The 15,271-nt window shown below is 70.5% G+C and overlaps 2 protein-coding genes across 2 annotated transcripts; both read left to right on the forward strand.

The window, feature by feature from the left end:
* The first annotated feature begins 5,362 nt into the window (after positions 1-5,362).
* Positions 5,363-5,938, forward strand: ID1 (inhibitor of DNA binding 1). The gene is made up of 2 exons (XM_086474895.1): positions 5,363-5,695; positions 5,897-5,938. Exons 1-2 carry the CDS (start codon positions 5,363-5,365, stop codon positions 5,936-5,938), a joined length of 375 nt encoding a protein of 124 aa, XP_086331021.1.
* A 2,511-nt stretch (positions 5,939-8,449) lies between these two features.
* Positions 8,450-14,065, forward strand: LOC147414244 (bactericidal permeability-increasing protein-like). Its single transcript, XM_086474668.1, has 17 exons — positions 8,450-8,747; positions 9,299-9,493; positions 9,833-9,973; positions 10,148-10,262; positions 10,767-10,925; positions 11,020-11,175; positions 11,309-11,372; positions 11,501-11,561; positions 11,777-11,868; positions 11,966-12,142; positions 12,239-12,325; positions 12,707-12,874; positions 13,145-13,212; positions 13,469-13,511; positions 13,699-13,762; positions 13,855-13,931; positions 14,024-14,065. Exons 1-17 carry the CDS (start codon positions 8,450-8,452, stop codon positions 14,063-14,065), a joined length of 2,007 nt encoding a protein of 668 aa, XP_086330794.1.
* The last annotated feature ends 1,206 nt before the right edge of the window (positions 14,066-15,271 follow it).

Below are 15,271 nucleotides of genomic sequence, written 5' to 3' on the forward strand. Positions count from 1 at the left end.
GGCTTGGCGAGCTGGGGCTGAGCCCCCACGGCCTGGGGGAGCGGGCGTGGGAGGGAGAGAGCTGGGTGACCCCAAAGCCAGCCCCAGAGCTGTCCCAATCCCCTCCTTGCAGGGAGCCGGGCGCCAGCCTGCACCCCCTGGGGCTGGGACAGGCAGGGGGGTGCAATGCAGGCAGGGGCAGCTCCCGTGTCCCCCCCCTGCCCGCCCTCGGGGCGGGTGTGCGGAGGCTCCTGCATCCCTCCGGCCGTGCCCACTGCCAGAATAAACAGAAAGCGTTTGCCGGCTTGGCAGCCCCTCCACAAAAGCCGTATTGAACCATTATTCCCCGCGCCGGCTGCGAGCACTAAAAGTGGCGCCTTGCCTTCTGCCATCTAATGACCCTTCGCAGGCTCCTACAGATGTTTTCTATGACTTGCAGCTCCTTTTCCAACAGCCCTGTCCGCAAAAAACAAGAGGGGCCACTTTAATTCCAATTAAATACCTCCAGCTAAGCAAACAGTGTGCAGCGGGGCTTGGGCACGGCGCGGCCGCCAGGCCCGGCCCACGGAGTCGCTGAGTCTAGACTCCAGATGTGAGTTCACCAGCCTCCAGTGTCCCGTGGAAAACGACGCTGGCTCTGCCGTGGGGCGCAGCACCCTGCCCGCACCCCGGGGTCCTGCTCCCCGCCACGCCGCGACGGCGCCCGCGCCCCCCGGTGCGGCTCTGGCACCGCGTCCTGCGAGGCTCCGTGGCCTCCCCCGGCTGCGGGCGGTGGGAGCCCGGTATCCCCGTGGCCTCGCACCCCTCCTCGTGCAACCTCCGGAGCCCCCGAGCAGGCTGGGGGGCTGCACATGGTACCCCCAGCTCCGGCATCGCCCTCCTGCGCCGCGGCGGGGCTCGTGCCAGCCGTACCGTGCGGCGGGAGCGCGGCGGCAAGCCAGGAGCTTTCCCGGGGCTGCGGGGAGCGGAAAGCCTGGGGAGGGGAGAGCGGGGTCGCCCCTCACCCTGCCCGGCCGATAAGCCGGGGCCGGCCGGGAGGAAGGAAGCGCGCTGGGCCCTGCAAGGAGCCGCCAGCGGAGCCGGCGCCTCGGTGGCCCCGGTTTCGCTCGCCCGCTGCACCTGGGCCCTGTGGCACCTCCGCTCCCGGCACGGCCGTGTGGCTCCACAGTGTCTGGGCTACCGCTGGGCCACCTTCCCCTCGCCGCGGGGTCCCTCCGGCCCGGGGAAGGGGCTGCGGAAACGCGAACGCACCGGCTCTGGCAGGAAACCTCCATCCGCGGAGCTGCGCCCAGCCGGGACGGGGGCCGGAGCCAGCTTGCCCCGCTGGGGTTTGGGGGGATCCCCCCCACCCGTGGCCCCGCGGGGCAGAGACGTCGGTGCCTGCTGGTGGTGGGGAGCCCCTGGGCACCCTCCCCTCGTGCCAGGGGTGGCAGCGGGGCGGGATGGGCTGAGCTGGGGGTGCACAGGGGGCACCCCTGGGTGCAAATGCTGGGCAGCAGGATGGGGGTTTCATGGGTAGTGCGTGGCGCGGGGGCGGGGGACACCCCCACACACCGGGGCTGCTTGTCCCCAGAGCCCTGCAGAGCCTCCCCGCTGCGGCCAAGGGGGCAGCTGGTGGGATGGGGGCTGCAGGGCAGCACCTTGTGCCCCACTGTGCAGGGCCGGGGGTGCCAGGAGCCGGGGTCCTATGGGGTGGTGGGTGCTGGCGGTGGCACCCGGCCGGTGGCTGCGAGCGGGGAGAGGAAACAGCCGATAGCAGCCCCTGCCCCGGCGGCCGGCGAGGAGGGGCAGGAAGCTGGAATAAATCCCAGGAAGGGCCGCCTGGCTCCAGCTGGTCTGGGCTGCAGCGGATGGAGCCGGGAACGGGAAGGGAGAAGGCGGGAGAGGAACGTGCAGGGGCTTTCTCAGGCCTCAGCCCCGCTCCAGCTGCGCCGCCAGCCCCCGTTCCCATCTGCAGCCGTGGCTCAGCACCATCCTGCAGGCACAGCAGGGCTGGAGGGCTCCGTGCGGCCCCGGCGCAGAGGTGTGCGTGTCCCCCGGGCCGACTGACGGATGGGCATGGGGCGAAGGGACCTGGATGGAGCCCAACGCCAGACAGGTTTGGGGGTCCCGTTCACTGGAGGGGCCCCCAGCCTGACCCGTGGTGCCTGAGCAGCCCACGGGGCTGGGTGCTGCCAGGGCTGGGGTGCCGGCTGCTCCCCATCTCCATCCTCACCGCAGCACAGGCAGCTCCTCGCCGGCCTGGTGCGGCCGTGCCCTGTGTGGTCCCGGCGGGGCGGGGGGCGGCCGGGGGGCTTTGATGTGCTCGGCCGGCTGCTGGGCAACCCCTGCTCGGTGCAAAGCAGCCGCCCCCCCCGGCCGGGCTGAGCCCAGCCAGCGCCATATGGCCGAGGCCGCTGTTACCGCGCCGTGCGCCCCGTTCCCAGAATTGACATGGAAATGAAGCGATCCGTCTTGCCGGACAACACCGGCCGTGTGCTGGCCGGCACGCCGTGCCGCGACCTCGTGTCCAGCTGCAGCCATGCCAGCGCCTCAGCACCACGCTGGCAGCCCCAACCCCAGCACCCCATCCCTGTCCCCAACACGGAGAGGGCCAGGGCGAGTGTGTCCCGTAGCCAGGAGCATCCTGCGGGCCGGGGCCGCTGGCCACCGGGGCGGCTGTGCCACATGTGCCATGACACCCGCCATGGCAGCGAAGCCCATCCCGGTCCCCACGCTGCCCGGGGTGGCTGGTGCTCGGGGCCACGGGCAAGACGCCCGTTGGGGTGCGAGAGCCAGCTCGCCCCGGCCGCGGCGCATTGTTGGCGGCGCAGCTGGCGGCACCCGGCCGGCCGGCGGCACTGAAAGGCATTCCTGCGCACAATGTCCTCGGCCTCCCCGCCGCGGCCCGGCCGCCACCGCCAGATGGGGGCTAATTAGCAGCTTTGAGAGCCGCGGTGGGAACCGGGCAGCACCGGGCCCTCCGCCGAGCCCTGAATAGAGGGGGGGCGACCCCAGCGTCGTGCCCACCCTGGGAACCACCACCGCGCCGGGATGGGGGACACAGGGAGGAGGGACAGAGGGAGGGATGGAGGGACAGAGGGATGCAGCCCCCCACAGCCAGGCTGGCAGGGTTAAAGCCTGTCCGTGCTCTCCAAGGCTGCTGCCCCCCCAGAGGAGGAAGAAGAGGGGAGGCCTTTGGCTCCTTGCATGCCTGGGGAGGCCGCAGCTGCTCTGAGCACGGCCAGGCACGGGAGGGGCTGGCCCCCAGCCCACCCCCACAAAGGACCGGGCACCACGGCCCCCTCTGCACCCACACCGGGGCTGACCCGCATGGTGCACTCTCCCGCCAGGGAGGGCACAAGGTGTCCGGGCTGTCCCCGTGGCCGTGCCACCACGAAGTGCCATCACAGCAGCGTCACCGCAGCGGTGCAGCCCACCCTGGCAGCCCTATCCCCCACCTGAGCCTGGTGCAGGGTTGGGGTGCACTGTTGGGGTGCCCCAGCCCCGCGCCGGCTTTGTCCTTGGCAGAGCCCCGCATGGCTTCCTGCTGCTGCCAGCAATGCAGCGGCGCAGCCGGGCCCATGGGGCGGCTCTGCGGGGTACACGGGGGGCGGCGGGGGCTGCTCCGGCACCCGGGCACAGGCATCGGTGTGCAGGGTGGGTGTATGTGTGTGTGAGTGTGCACAGGTGTACGGGCACGTGTGTGTGTATCTGCATGTGGGTTCATCCAGGCGTGGGTGTGTGCATGTGTGTGAGTGCATCTGTGTGTGTGTTTGTGCATGCATCTGTGTGTGTGCATGCTAATCTCTGTGTGTGTGTGCACCTGTGTGTGCACACGTGCATGCATCTTGTGTGTGCGTGCATGCGTGCATGTGCATATGTGTGTCTGTGTGTGCATGCATCTCTGCATCTGTGTGTGCATGCATGTCTGTGTGTGCATCTGTGTGCACACGTGCATGCATCTCTGTGTGCGTGTGCATATGTGTGCATGCAACTGTGTGTGCATGTGTGTGCACGTGCATATGTGTGCATGCAACTGTGTGTGCATGCAACCGTGTGTGCATGCATGTGCGTGCACGTGTGTGCATCTGTGTGTGTGCATGTACTTACGGCCGTGTTTGTGCGTGTGTATCCACAGGTTTGTGCATGTGCGTGAACTTTCCTGTGCACGTATGTTTGTGTATGTCCATGCAGCTCCATGCACGTCCATGCGCACGCCTCCGTGTGCGCACACCTGCGCTCCCACCCGCGTGTCCGTGTGCCCGCGGCCGCACACACGTGTGCAACCCCCGTGAGCGTGGGCAGGGACGGGGAAGGCCGCAGCTCTGCTCGGGGCTGCACCGCTCCGGGCTGGCCCGGGGGGTCCTCGGCAGCTCTGCCCGGCGAAGCACCGGCTCCGGCGAGCTACGGTCCTGCTCGGGGCCCCCCCGGGGCTGCCGGTCCCGGTGCTGGCAGGGCGCGGGCGGCACCTCCCTGCAGGTGCGGGACTAACGAGCGGTGACGCTAATTGCCGCCCAGATCGGAAGCCCTTCAGGGCAGGGACCGGCTTTCGGCTCCAAGGCTGCAGCCGCACCGGCAGGGCCTCCCCCGCCCCCCCCCCCCCCCCGCCCCAGTGGACCGAAACCTGGAGACCCCCCCCGCCCCGGCGGCCTCCGGGACTGGAGTGCGAGCGGGGAGACCCCGGGAGACCGAACCGGGGGCGGGGGCGCGGGGTACGGGCTGCCCCCGGTGGGGATGCTCGTGTTCCCGTGGGGGTCCCGGTGCCCCCCCCCCCCCCCGCGGGCTGCAGGTGCCCCCCTACCCCGTCCCGCCCCGCCCCCGTCGCCATGGGCACCGCCCGCGAGGCGCCGCGCTGACAGCGCGCGGGGTTTTATGAATGGGTGACGTCACGGCCCTGGCGTCTAACGGTCTGAGCCGCCGGGGAGGCGGCGGCGGGGGGGGGGGGGGGGGGCTAGCGGGGGGCCCGGGGAGTTCGGGGCGGGGGGGCTGGGAGCTTGGAGGGGCACCGGGAGGCCCGGGTGGGGTGGGCGAAGGGGCGAGGGGGGCTGCGGGGAGCCCGACGCGGGGCAATCCCCCAACGTTAATGGCGGGGAAGGTGTCGCGGCGGGCGGTGCCCTCCGGTGCCCCGCACCCCCAATAGCCCCCGCACCCCCGGTAGCCCAACCCCCCCCCCCCGCCATTGCCCCTTTAAGGCGCTGCCCTTCGCGGGGAGGGGGAGCCCATGAATGGGGTGGGCGGTGCCGTCCCCGCCCCCGCCGTGCCGCTATTGGCAGCGGCTCTCCCCGCGGCCCCGCCCTCCCCCCGCCGGCGGCGCTCTATAATTGGCGCGGCGGGGCGCGCGCTCGGCCATCCGCCCGCAGGGTCCCGTCGCCGCCGGTCTCGTCCCCGCCGCCCCTTCGCCATGAAGGTCGCCGCCACCGCCGCTCCCCCTTCGCCGCTGCCCGCGGGCGCCGGCGGTTCGCTGAAGGCGGTACGGCCCGGGGAGGCCGCTCGCTGCGGGCCGGGGCCGGGCCCGGGGGTATCCCCGGGAGCGGCGGAGCAGGCGGCCGCCGCGCTGTTGTACGACATGAAGGGCTGTTACTCGCGGCTGCGGGCGCTGGTACCGACGTTACCGCGACACCGGCGGGTCTCCAAAGTGGAGCTGCTGCAACACGTCATCGACTACATCTGGGACCTGCAACTGGCGCTGCAGCGCGGGCCCCCCCGCCCCGCCGCCGCCGGGGAACCCCCCGAGGTGAGTGAGGACCCCACACACCCCTCCCCCGGTACCGGCCCGGTTCCCTTCTCCCGCCGGGCTGCACCGGGTTCCCTGGGCTCTGCACCGCGCTGTCCCCTCCTCGGGGATGTCCCTCCTGCCCCCTTCCATCCCCGTCCTCACCGGGATCCCCCCCTATGACCAGCACTGACCGGCCGCTTCGCCCCGCCTTTCCCGCAGGCTCCGTGCATGCCCGCTGCCGACCGGATCCTGTGCCGCTGAGACCGCTCCGGACCCTCCACGGACACCCCCGGGACCCCGGCTCCGAGCGCCGCGGGCTCGCCTGCGTCCATCCCGGGGCCACGGCTGGGGCCGGCAGCCGCAGCCCCCCCCTCCCCCTGGCGGGGCTGCCCCGGGGAGGGGGTGTGTGTCGTGTGTCCCCCCCGCAGCCTGGGCAGGGAGTGTTGCCCGGCGGCCGCGGGACGTATCCTTCTCAGATTGCTGAGAGCATTCCCCGTATTGTATATTACAATGATGCTGGAGAATATTGTTCTACAATAGCTGGAGTTTTGTTATTAAACAAGCCCTGATGACCAGGCACGCCTCTGCTTCCTGCCCCCCCTCGGGGAGGGGCGCTTTTTGGTGGGGCTGGGCCCCGAGGATATGCCCCAGGGAGTGTGAAACTGGGGGGGAGTCTGTCCGGACCAGTAGGGGCTGGGTGGGTGTGCTGAGGAGTACTGGGGTTGGGTCCCTGTGGTGCTGCTGGGGAGGGGGTCTCCCATGGGTTGGGCCCAGTTCCACCCCCCGCTTCCCCCCAAGTCTGCTGCTGTGCTGGGGTCTGCAGGTGGCCTGTTGCTGTCCCAGCACTGTGCCCCCACAGAGCCTCTCCTGGGGTCCAGTGACTCCTGTGGGGTCCATGTCGTGCTCCTCCTCCCTCACTTGCAGGGCTCAGATGTGGGGCGTTGGGGACAGGCACACGAGAAAACCTGGTTTGCACCCCAGTTTCTGCAGTGGGAAGATGCAGCAGCCACTGGGATGCATCTCCCCTGGGCAGGCACCTTGATGGGACGATGGCTCGCAGGGGACAGTGCTGGGAGCTCTGTGCCCAGCCAGGGACCGTGGGGTCCCAGTCTCCCTGGGCAGCAGCGGGGTCGCAGTGTGGGCCTGCCCGCCCCCCGCAGCATTCCCGTGGCTCCCCCAGTCCCCGCTGAGGCTGGGGGTGCGAGGGTGGTGCTGGGGGCAGGGGATGGTCCTATCGCCCTGCCCCGAGGGACAGCGGGGGGTGAGCCCCGGGGCGCTGCCCCTGTGGTTCTCCCTCGCCCTGGTGCAACCCCTGCCAGCGGGGCCGGGGCTGGAGAAGCTTTTTGGGAGAAGGAAATTGCATCAGGGGTTGTGCAACCCCCTGTGTTGGGGGTGCCCCGGGCAGCAGCGCTGACCTGAGCCGCCCGGTGACTCACGGACGCTTTGGGGGACACCGTGTCTCCCGCAGCACGTGTGAACCGACCTTCCTGTGGGCCTGGCAGGGTCACACTGGGGAGCCTTGGGGGGGGGGGTCCTGCTGCCCCCGCCACCCCCCAGGCAGGAGGGCAGCTCGGGGCTGAGGTCCTTCTGCCCCACGGGGTCCTGCAGCCGGGGGTCTCTGGGGCTGGAAGGGGTTGATGGGTCCCGGCAGCAGATGTGTGCGGGTGTGCGCCTTGTGGGGGTTTGCACGGTCACAGCTCCGTGGGTGTCGGTGCCCGTGTGTGCCCGCTCGTGGTTCCCCAGCCCTGCGGATCCCCTGGCAGGGGAGGTGACTTGGGGAACCAGGACACAGCCAACCTTGTCCTGGCTGTGGTACAGCAGTGGGGATGTGTAGGGGGCTGCGGGCTCTGGGTCCCTGGGGATGAACCCATCCATCAGCTCTGGGGTCCCCTCTGTCACCAGATGAGTCCTCTCCATCAGCTCCCTGGTGTTCCCCTGCATCACTCCCTGGGTCCCCTCTGTCATCCCACTGGTGTCTGCTCTGTTATCCGCACTGGTGTCCCCTATACCACACTCCAGGTCCCCTCATCCCCACTGGTGTTCCCTGCATCACCCCTGGGTTCCCTCTATCATTCCACTGGTGTCTCCTCTCTCATCCCCACTGGTGTCCCCCATATCACACCCCAGGTCCCCTCATTCCCACTGGTGTCCCCTCCATCCATCCTCGGGTCCTCTCTGTCATCCCCACTGGTGTCCCCTCCAGCACCGCCTGGGTCCCCTCATCCCCACCCATGTCCGCTCCATCGCCGCCGGCTCCCGCCCGGTCCCGGAGCGCGGTGGTGCCGGGGCAGCGGGTCCCTCTCCCGGTACCCGCTCGCACTGCACGGCCCGGCCCTGGCCGCCCGCCCGGAGGAGCCCGGAGGGTCCCGGGGCAGGGAGAGCCGGGGGCTGGGGGCTCTGCCGGGGCTAGGGGCGGTGCGGGGGGTGCAGGGGCTCATCCCCACGTCCCGCCGTGCTCCCCAGTGCGTTCCTCGCCCGTTCGCTGGTGGCAGGCATGGAAGCTCTGGCTGGAGCCACGGGGAGAGGGGCTCCGTGCGTGGTGATGTGTCCCCCACACCTCCGCCCTGACCCCCTGCCCGAGCCCTGCGTGCCCCCATGGCCAAGCCCTCGCTATGCAGCCCTGGCCATCATCCCTGCCTCCGGGCACAGGGACGTGGCGTGGCACTGCCACAGGGCTGTCACCCCCCCCCGGGCCCTGGCACCACCAGGACAGCCGGTGAGCAGGGGAAGGGGCTGCTCGGAGCGGGGCTGAGCTGGCTGCCATGTGCCGGGATGCCGGATGGTTACGGCCGCACCAGGATGTGCCGGAGAACCCCGGGGAGGGCCCAGCCCCACGGGCACCTGCGCCCCGACAGGTCCCTCGTTGTTTTTACGGGACCTGATTCATCCCGGAAGGGATTAGGGACCGGGGAACCGGGTGACGTTCTGGTCCGACCAGCCCGGCCGCCCCGGGATGGACATTGGCGTCACAGCCCGTCCCTGCCGCTCGCTGCCACGCACAGCCCTGGGGACATGGCGGAGCTGGGACCCACACCCCCCGCGGCGTGGGGCACCGCAACCGCCGGCCACGGTGAGGCTTGATGCGGGGCGAGGGCACCCAGGGGTGGATGGAGGGGCTGTGGTGGGCACGGGGCCGGGGGGCAGCGCTGGCCTTTGGGATGCTGACAGGGCCCATGGCCATCGCCGCCGCCAGGGTTGGTGGCACTGGGGGTCCTGGTGAGCAGGCAGAGGGGAGGGCTCCGTGGGGTGCGTTACACAGGGCTGTGGTCCCTCCGGTGAGGTTGGCCATGGGCCCTACGTCCCCCCATGGTGGTGGCCCCTCTGGAGGGACCCTTGGGTCACTGGTGCTCTTCCTGGGCTGGATCCAAGCAAGCAACTGGACCCCTAGCCCATGGCACCAGCTGGCCAGAGGGCCTCACCCCAGCTGGGGGACGGCCCCATCGGCGGCGGGTTTGGGAGCACGGGCAGCTTCTCCCCTGCGGCCGGGGCTTTTCGGAGGGGATTGCACAGTTCTGCTCTCGCTCTGACTGTCCCCACCTTCCCGTCACACTGCGGCCCTGGGGGCTGCCACGGCGCCTCGGCCACCCTGACCCCCGCTGAGGTTCGGGTGCCCCTATGCAGGGTCCCCAGAGCCCTTCCCAAAGTGGGAACAGCCGCCGCTCCACGGTGCAAGCGGGTCGAGCCCTGTCCCCTCGGCGCAGCCCCCCCTGCCCTGCGCCCGACTCACCACGTCCCCCTGCTCCTCCATCACCCTGGACTGGGCGCAGCTGAAGCCCCTTGGGACGCTGTCCCCACCGGGTCCCTGCATGTCCCCGCGTGCCCTGCCATGGGGAGCCCTGGCTGGTGCCCCCTGCTCCTGTGCAGCCCCCCCCCAGGGTGCACCCCCAGCAGTGACGTGGCGTGGGACCCTGTGTCCCTCCGTTCCCATGAGTGGCGTGAGTGGGGAACAACGGGAGAACCGGCTTCCCCTTTGACTCATGTGTTGGGCAAGGCTGGGCTTTCGGCGGCCGGAGCGCCGCGGTGGCCCCTGCGTGTGCACAGGAGGCTGATGTCACCCCAGGCTCCCTGTCCCCGATATAAGTCCTTGCCAGCTGGTGCATGGGGACGGGGTCTCCGCAGCGCCCGGGCATCCCACAGCCATGTCTTCTGCTCCAGCCTCCAGGTCCCGGCGCCATCCCCACGGCACAGCGGTGCTGGCGTGGCTCTGCCTCCTGCTCCTGCTGGCTGCTGGCGCGCCGGCCACCGGCACCAACCCCGGCATCAAGGCCCGGCTGACCCGGAGGGCGCTGGAATTTGGTGGGTCTCGTGCCCCTGACCACCAGCGGGGGAACTGGGCAGAGGGTGGAAGGGAGCCCTGCCCACACCGCCTGGGATGGGGGATGGAGGGGTGTCCTGGACCCGGCTGCTCGCCCCCACTGGCACCCCAGCCCCTTCCCTGGCGCCCTCCCCCAAATCCCTGCTCTGCCCCAGGCCGGCGCTTTGGGTTGGAGCTGCTCCAGTCGCTGCTGCAGAAGGAGCACGAGCTGAACCTGACGGGCTCCTACCACAGCCCGCTCCTGGGGACACTCACCTACGCCGTGCCCCGGTAAGAGCCGCCCGCGGGGTCCTTGTCCCCATCCTTGTCTCCGTCCCTGTCTCCGTCCCTGTCCCCGTCCCTGTCCCCATCCCTGTCCCCATCCCTGTCTCCATCCCTGTCTCCATCCCTGTCCCCATCCCTGTCCCCATCCCTATCTCCATCCCTGTCTCCATCCCTGTCCCCATCCCTGTCCCCTTCCCTGTCTCCATCCCTATCTCCATCCCTGTCCCCGTCCCTGTCTCCGTTCCTGTCCCCATCCCTGTCTCCGTCCCTGTCCCCATCCCTGTCTCCATCCCTATCTCCATCCCTGTCCCCATCCCTGTCCCCTTCCCTGTCTCCATCCCTATCTCCATCCCTGTCCCCGTCCCTGTCTCCGTTCCTGTCCCCATCCCTGTCTCCGTCCCTGTCCCCATCCCTGTCTCCATCCCTATCTCCATCCCTGTCTCCATCCCTGTCCCCGTCCCTGTCTCCGTCCCTGTCCCTGTCCCCATCCCGGCTGTGCTCCGGGCGCAGCCCCAAGCTCCGGCTGCCCGTGTCGTGCAGGATCCACATCCACGAGCTGCAGCTGAACGACTCCACCGTGGACTTCGCCGAGGACGTGGGGGTGAGGCTGACGGTGCAGCGCGCCCGCCTCCAGCTCAGCGCTGACTGGGGAGCCCAGCTGGGCGCCATGTGAGTCCTCACCCGCACGGGGACGGGGGACCTGGGGCTGCTCAGGGTGGCTCGGGGCCACCGCTGCCCCCGTGCTCACCCGCTCTGTCCCCAGCCGGGACAGGGGCACCGTTGAGCTCCGCATGCGGGACGTGACGGTGGTGGCGGTGCTGGGCGTGAGCGTGGACGGCGGCGGCCGCCCCGTGGTGTGGAGCGCCGGCTGCGACGCCCGCGGCACCAACCTGCATTTGGAGTTTCGCCGCGGACAGAGGTGATGCCGGGACCCCCCTGCTCCCCTCCTGTCCCCGGCATGTGGGGACAGCCTGGTGCCCCCGGCTGGGGCAGTGGGCTGGGGGAGGCTGGGGCACCCCAGGGTGATCTGAGGACCCCGCTCTGCCCCACAGCTGGCTCTACAACCTGCTGGCACCGCTGCTCCAGAGAGCCCTGCAGAAGGAGCTGAACAAGCAGGTGGGTGCTTGGCCCCTGTGCTGTGGGGTGTCAGTGTCCCTATCCCCCCACCATGGTGAGCCCAGTGAGTGGCTTTGGGACCCCCCACCCGTACCCGTGGGCTCACTGACGCCCTGCTCTGCTTCCAGCTCTGCCTCCAGCTCCACAAGGGCGTCCGCAGGCTGGAGGCTGCCCTGGAGCGTGTGAAAGGTGGGTGAGAGGACCCCAGGGACCAGGATTGGGGCAGGAGGGGGCCAGGCAAGGTGGTCTGGTGGGCATCGTACAGGGGACTGGTGCCCAGTGGGGTCTGCAGGACCCCACTGTGGGGCCAGATCCCTTCAGCCACCCCTTGTGTCCGCAGAGCTGGGGCTGTGGGAGGGGGCTGGCAGTCAGACTGCCCCCCAACCGCCCCCGTTTCCCTGCAGTGTCCACCCAGCTGGACTCCTTCGCTGCCATCGACTACTCCCTGCTGGGGCAGCCGGCCATCACGGCGGAGCACGGGGACGTCGCCCTCAAGGTAACGCCATCCCGGGTGTCCCTGGGCCGACTCCGGCAATGGGGCACGGGGGGATCCAGGCTGAGCCTTGCGTCCGTCTGTCCGTCTGTCTGCACAGGGGGAATTCTTCAGGGTGGGCCAGCGCCAGCAGAGACCCTCCTCGGCGGTGCCGGTGGCGCTGCCGGAGGCGCAGGAGCCCATGGTGCTGCTGGCCGTCACCGAGTTCGTCGCCAACTCGGCCGCCGCCGTGTACTTCACGGCCGGGGTCCTGCGCAGGAACATCTCCAGCGACACGGTAGGGGACGGCTCCGGCCGCGGCTGCGGGACAGAGCTGCCTCCCCCGGGGTCCTGCCGGGGTGTCCCCGTGCACCCCCGTGCCTTGTGGCCCCAGCACCCCGACCCCTCTGCTGCCTTCCAGCTCCCGCGGCGGTTCCCGCTCCAGCTGACGACCAAGAGCATGGGGGTCTTCTCCCCGCAGGTGGGCACGGGTGGGGTGGGACACGGGGACACAGGTGGGATTTGGGGTAGGACAGGACACAGGAGGGATGGGATGCAGGTGGGATGGGGCATGGGATGGCACAGAGGTGGAGCGGGATGCAGGAGGGACAGGACAGGGGATGGGATGCAGGAGGGATGGGACACAGGAGGGTTGGGATGCAGGAGGGATGGGACACAGGCAGGACAGGACGTGGGCAGCTGGACCCCATGGATGTGTTGCCCACCCTGCCTGCCCCCAGCCCAGGGCAGGGCAGTGATGGGGCACACGGGCCCCGGGGGGTGGTGGGGAGCAGCTGGGAGCCCGGGTTGGTGCTGGTGGTGCCAGCGTGGCTCCGTGCCAGCCCAGCCCTGGTCCCCCCAGCTGCAGGAGCGTTACCCGGATCAGCCCATGGAGCTGCACCTCTGGGCCCGCCGGCAGCCCCTGCTCTCCTGCCGCCCCGACGCCCTGCACGGGGCCCTCTTCGCCTCCGCCGAGGCCTTCGTGGTGCTGCCCAACGCCACCCGCGTCCCTGCTTTTCTGCTGAACATCGTGAGTGTCTGGTGCTGCAGCGGCACGGGGTCTGCTGCCTGCTGGGGCGATGCTGAGTGGTGCTGGGGCAATGCCAGGCAATGCTGGAGTGGTGCTGGGCAATGCTGGGGCAATGCTGGGGTGATGCTGAGTGATGCTGGGGCAGTGCTGGGCAATGCTGGATGGTGCTGGGGCAATGCCAGGCAATGCTGGAGCGGTGCTGGGGCGATGCTGGGCGATGCAGGGTTGCGGGCGCTGCCCTGGTCTCTCTGACATCTCTTCTGGCTGCAGGACGCCGAGGTGACGGGGAAGCCAACCATCACCAGGAACAGGCTTGGGGGCACCGTGCGGCTGGCGGGGTGAGTCCCCAGCCCCGTGCTGGGTCTGGCCGCCCCTGGGACGTACCCGGGGAGCTCCCCCCGTTCCCCACCTCTCGCCATTTACCCGTATCGGGTGCTCGGACCCCATTCTGTCGCCGGCTCTTGGCCATGCCTGCTGCCCTGGCACTCTGGCTTGGTCCTTGGCTGGACCTGCTCTGCTGGGGTGCCACCCCTGTCCTGGGAGGGGACAGTCCCTGTCCCCATGCCTGGCTCTCACCCTGCTCTCGCCCTCCAGGCTCAGAGTGGCACAAGTGACTTCGCATGTGGGCCCGGTGGAGGTGAGCGGCCGTGATGGGGACATGGCAGCCGAAGGGAGCCTTGGGCTTTGCATCACCCTGGGAGCGGGGTCTGGGGGGGGGGGGGGGGGGGTGTCCTGGGGGTGCTGTGGACCCCACGCAAGGCCAGCGCTGCTGAGCCCCGCCTGCGCTGCAGCCCCCGGGGCTCAGGGGTCTGCCTGTCCCGCAGGTGAACAGGCTGGAGACCCTGCTGAAGTTTGGGCTGTGGCTTTTCGGGGTGCCCTGGGCCAACAGTGAGTGCTGTCCCCATCCTGTCCCCATCACCCCCCCCCTCCCGCCCCAGGGCTGCCCCCCACCCCTCCTCACGGCTCTGCTCTCCCCACAGAGCGGCTCCAGGCTGGTGTCCCCCTGCCCACCCCGCACGGCCTCAACCTGCTCAACCCCCGGCTCTCGCTGCAGGAGGTGGGTGCTGCTGCTGTCCCCTCACCCCAGTGCCCCCCACCCCCCCCTCCATGTCCCCCCCACCCCCCACTTCTCACCCCGACTCCCCACAGGGCTTTGTGCTCATCGCCACGGACCTGCAGTACGAGCCGTGAGACCAGCCGCTGCGTGGGAACCTGCCGGGTCCCCATCACCCGTGTCCGAGCCGATGCCACCGTGGCCCCGTGACCGGTGGAGACCCCCGGCCGTGGGACCCACAGACACCCCCCCCCACCAGCCGGGGGGCTCCTCGGCAGCATTAAAGCTGGCAGCGTGGCTCAGCCTGGTGTGGTGTCCGGGGGGAGCCCCCGCACCGGCTCCCCCACGCAGGGTCCCATTCCCAGCTCCGTGCTGGGTCACCGGCTGCGGGGGGGGGGGGGGGGGGGGGGCTTTGGGGGGGGTGTGGTGGTGGTGGGGGGTCCTGTCCCCTGTGCTGGGGCTCCTGCAGCACCACGGGGTGCAGAAGGGTGGGGGGGCTGCGTGGGGGGCTCGAGGGGGAGGGGGGTGCTGGTGGCTCTCAGGGGTCACCCCCAACCCTCGCACGGGTGCTGGCCGTGCGGGTGCCCTCTGTGTGTGAGTGTCCCCGGGCAGCGGCTGCAGTTCCCCCCGTCGCCCACGGGATGGCGCTCGTGTCCTCCCGCCGCCTCCCGCCGGGCCCCGGCTCTGCCCCGGCCGCTGCTCCCCCCCCCCCCCGCACACCCCGGGGGGGACGGGGGAGGCTGAGCATCCCACCGAGGGGGAGGGGGGGGTATGTGTGTGTGTGTGTGTGGTGGGCGGCCTGGTGCCCCCCACGCTTGGGGGATACCGAACAAGCCCCGGTGTTTGTGGAGCCAGGTGTCCGTCCGTCCGTCCGTCCCCCGGGGGTCAAACTGTGCCAAAATGAGCCCCCCCCCCCCCCCCCCCGGCCAAGGGAAGGTGGGGCTGGGAGGGGGTTTCCCCTTCCCCACCTCAGAGCCGGGGGTGAGGGGCAGCCCTGGGAACTTCGGAGGGGGCTGTGGGACCCAGCGAGGCACCCACTGGGATGTGTGGGCTGCAAAGCCGCCCCCCCCCCCTGCATTGGCTGGGGGTGCTGCCCCTGCCCACCTCCCCGCCGGGGCTGAGCCCACCGCCCCAAAATGAGCTCCCCTCAGCCCAGCACAGAGCCTGGCGTGGGCTCTCCTGCCCCTCGGTGGGGACACGGGCCCGACCCTGGCAGAAAGCAGAGGGGTGGGTGGGCACGGAGGGGGTGGGTGGGGGGTGTGTGTGTGTGTGTGTGTCTGTGTGTCTCTGTGTCTGTGTCTGTGTGTGTGTGTGTGTCCGTGCTGGAGACTGCCCAAAGCAGG

Source organism: Leptosomus discolor, chromosome 17 (assembly GCF_034619465.1).
Source record: "Leptosomus discolor isolate bLepDis1 chromosome 17, bLepDis1.hap2, whole genome shotgun sequence".
NCBI classification, from domain to species: domain Eukaryota; kingdom Metazoa; phylum Chordata; class Aves; order Leptosomiformes; family Leptosomidae; genus Leptosomus; species Leptosomus discolor.

Excerpts from the sequence above, each read along its gene's own strand:
- ID1 (XM_086474895.1), top strand. The coding sequence starts at position 5,363 with ATGAAGGTCGCCGCCACCGCCGCTCCCCCTTCGCCGCTGCCCGCGGGC. Across the intron at positions 5,696-5,896 it reads CCGCCGGGGAACCCCCCGAG|GCTCCGTGCATGCCCGCTGC; the intron begins GTGAGTGAGGAC and ends CCTTTCCCGCAG.
- LOC147414244 (XM_086474668.1), top strand. The coding sequence starts at position 8,450 with ATGCCGGATGGTTACGGCCGCACCAGGATGTGCCGGAGAACCCCGGGG. Across the intron at positions 9,494-9,832 it reads GGGTCCCTGCATGTCCCCGC|CCTCCAGGTCCCGGCGCCAT; the intron begins GTGCCCTGCCAT and ends CTTCTGCTCCAG. Across the intron at positions 9,974-10,147 it reads CCGGAGGGCGCTGGAATTTG|GCCGGCGCTTTGGGTTGGAG; the intron begins GTGGGTCTCGTG and ends GCTCTGCCCCAG.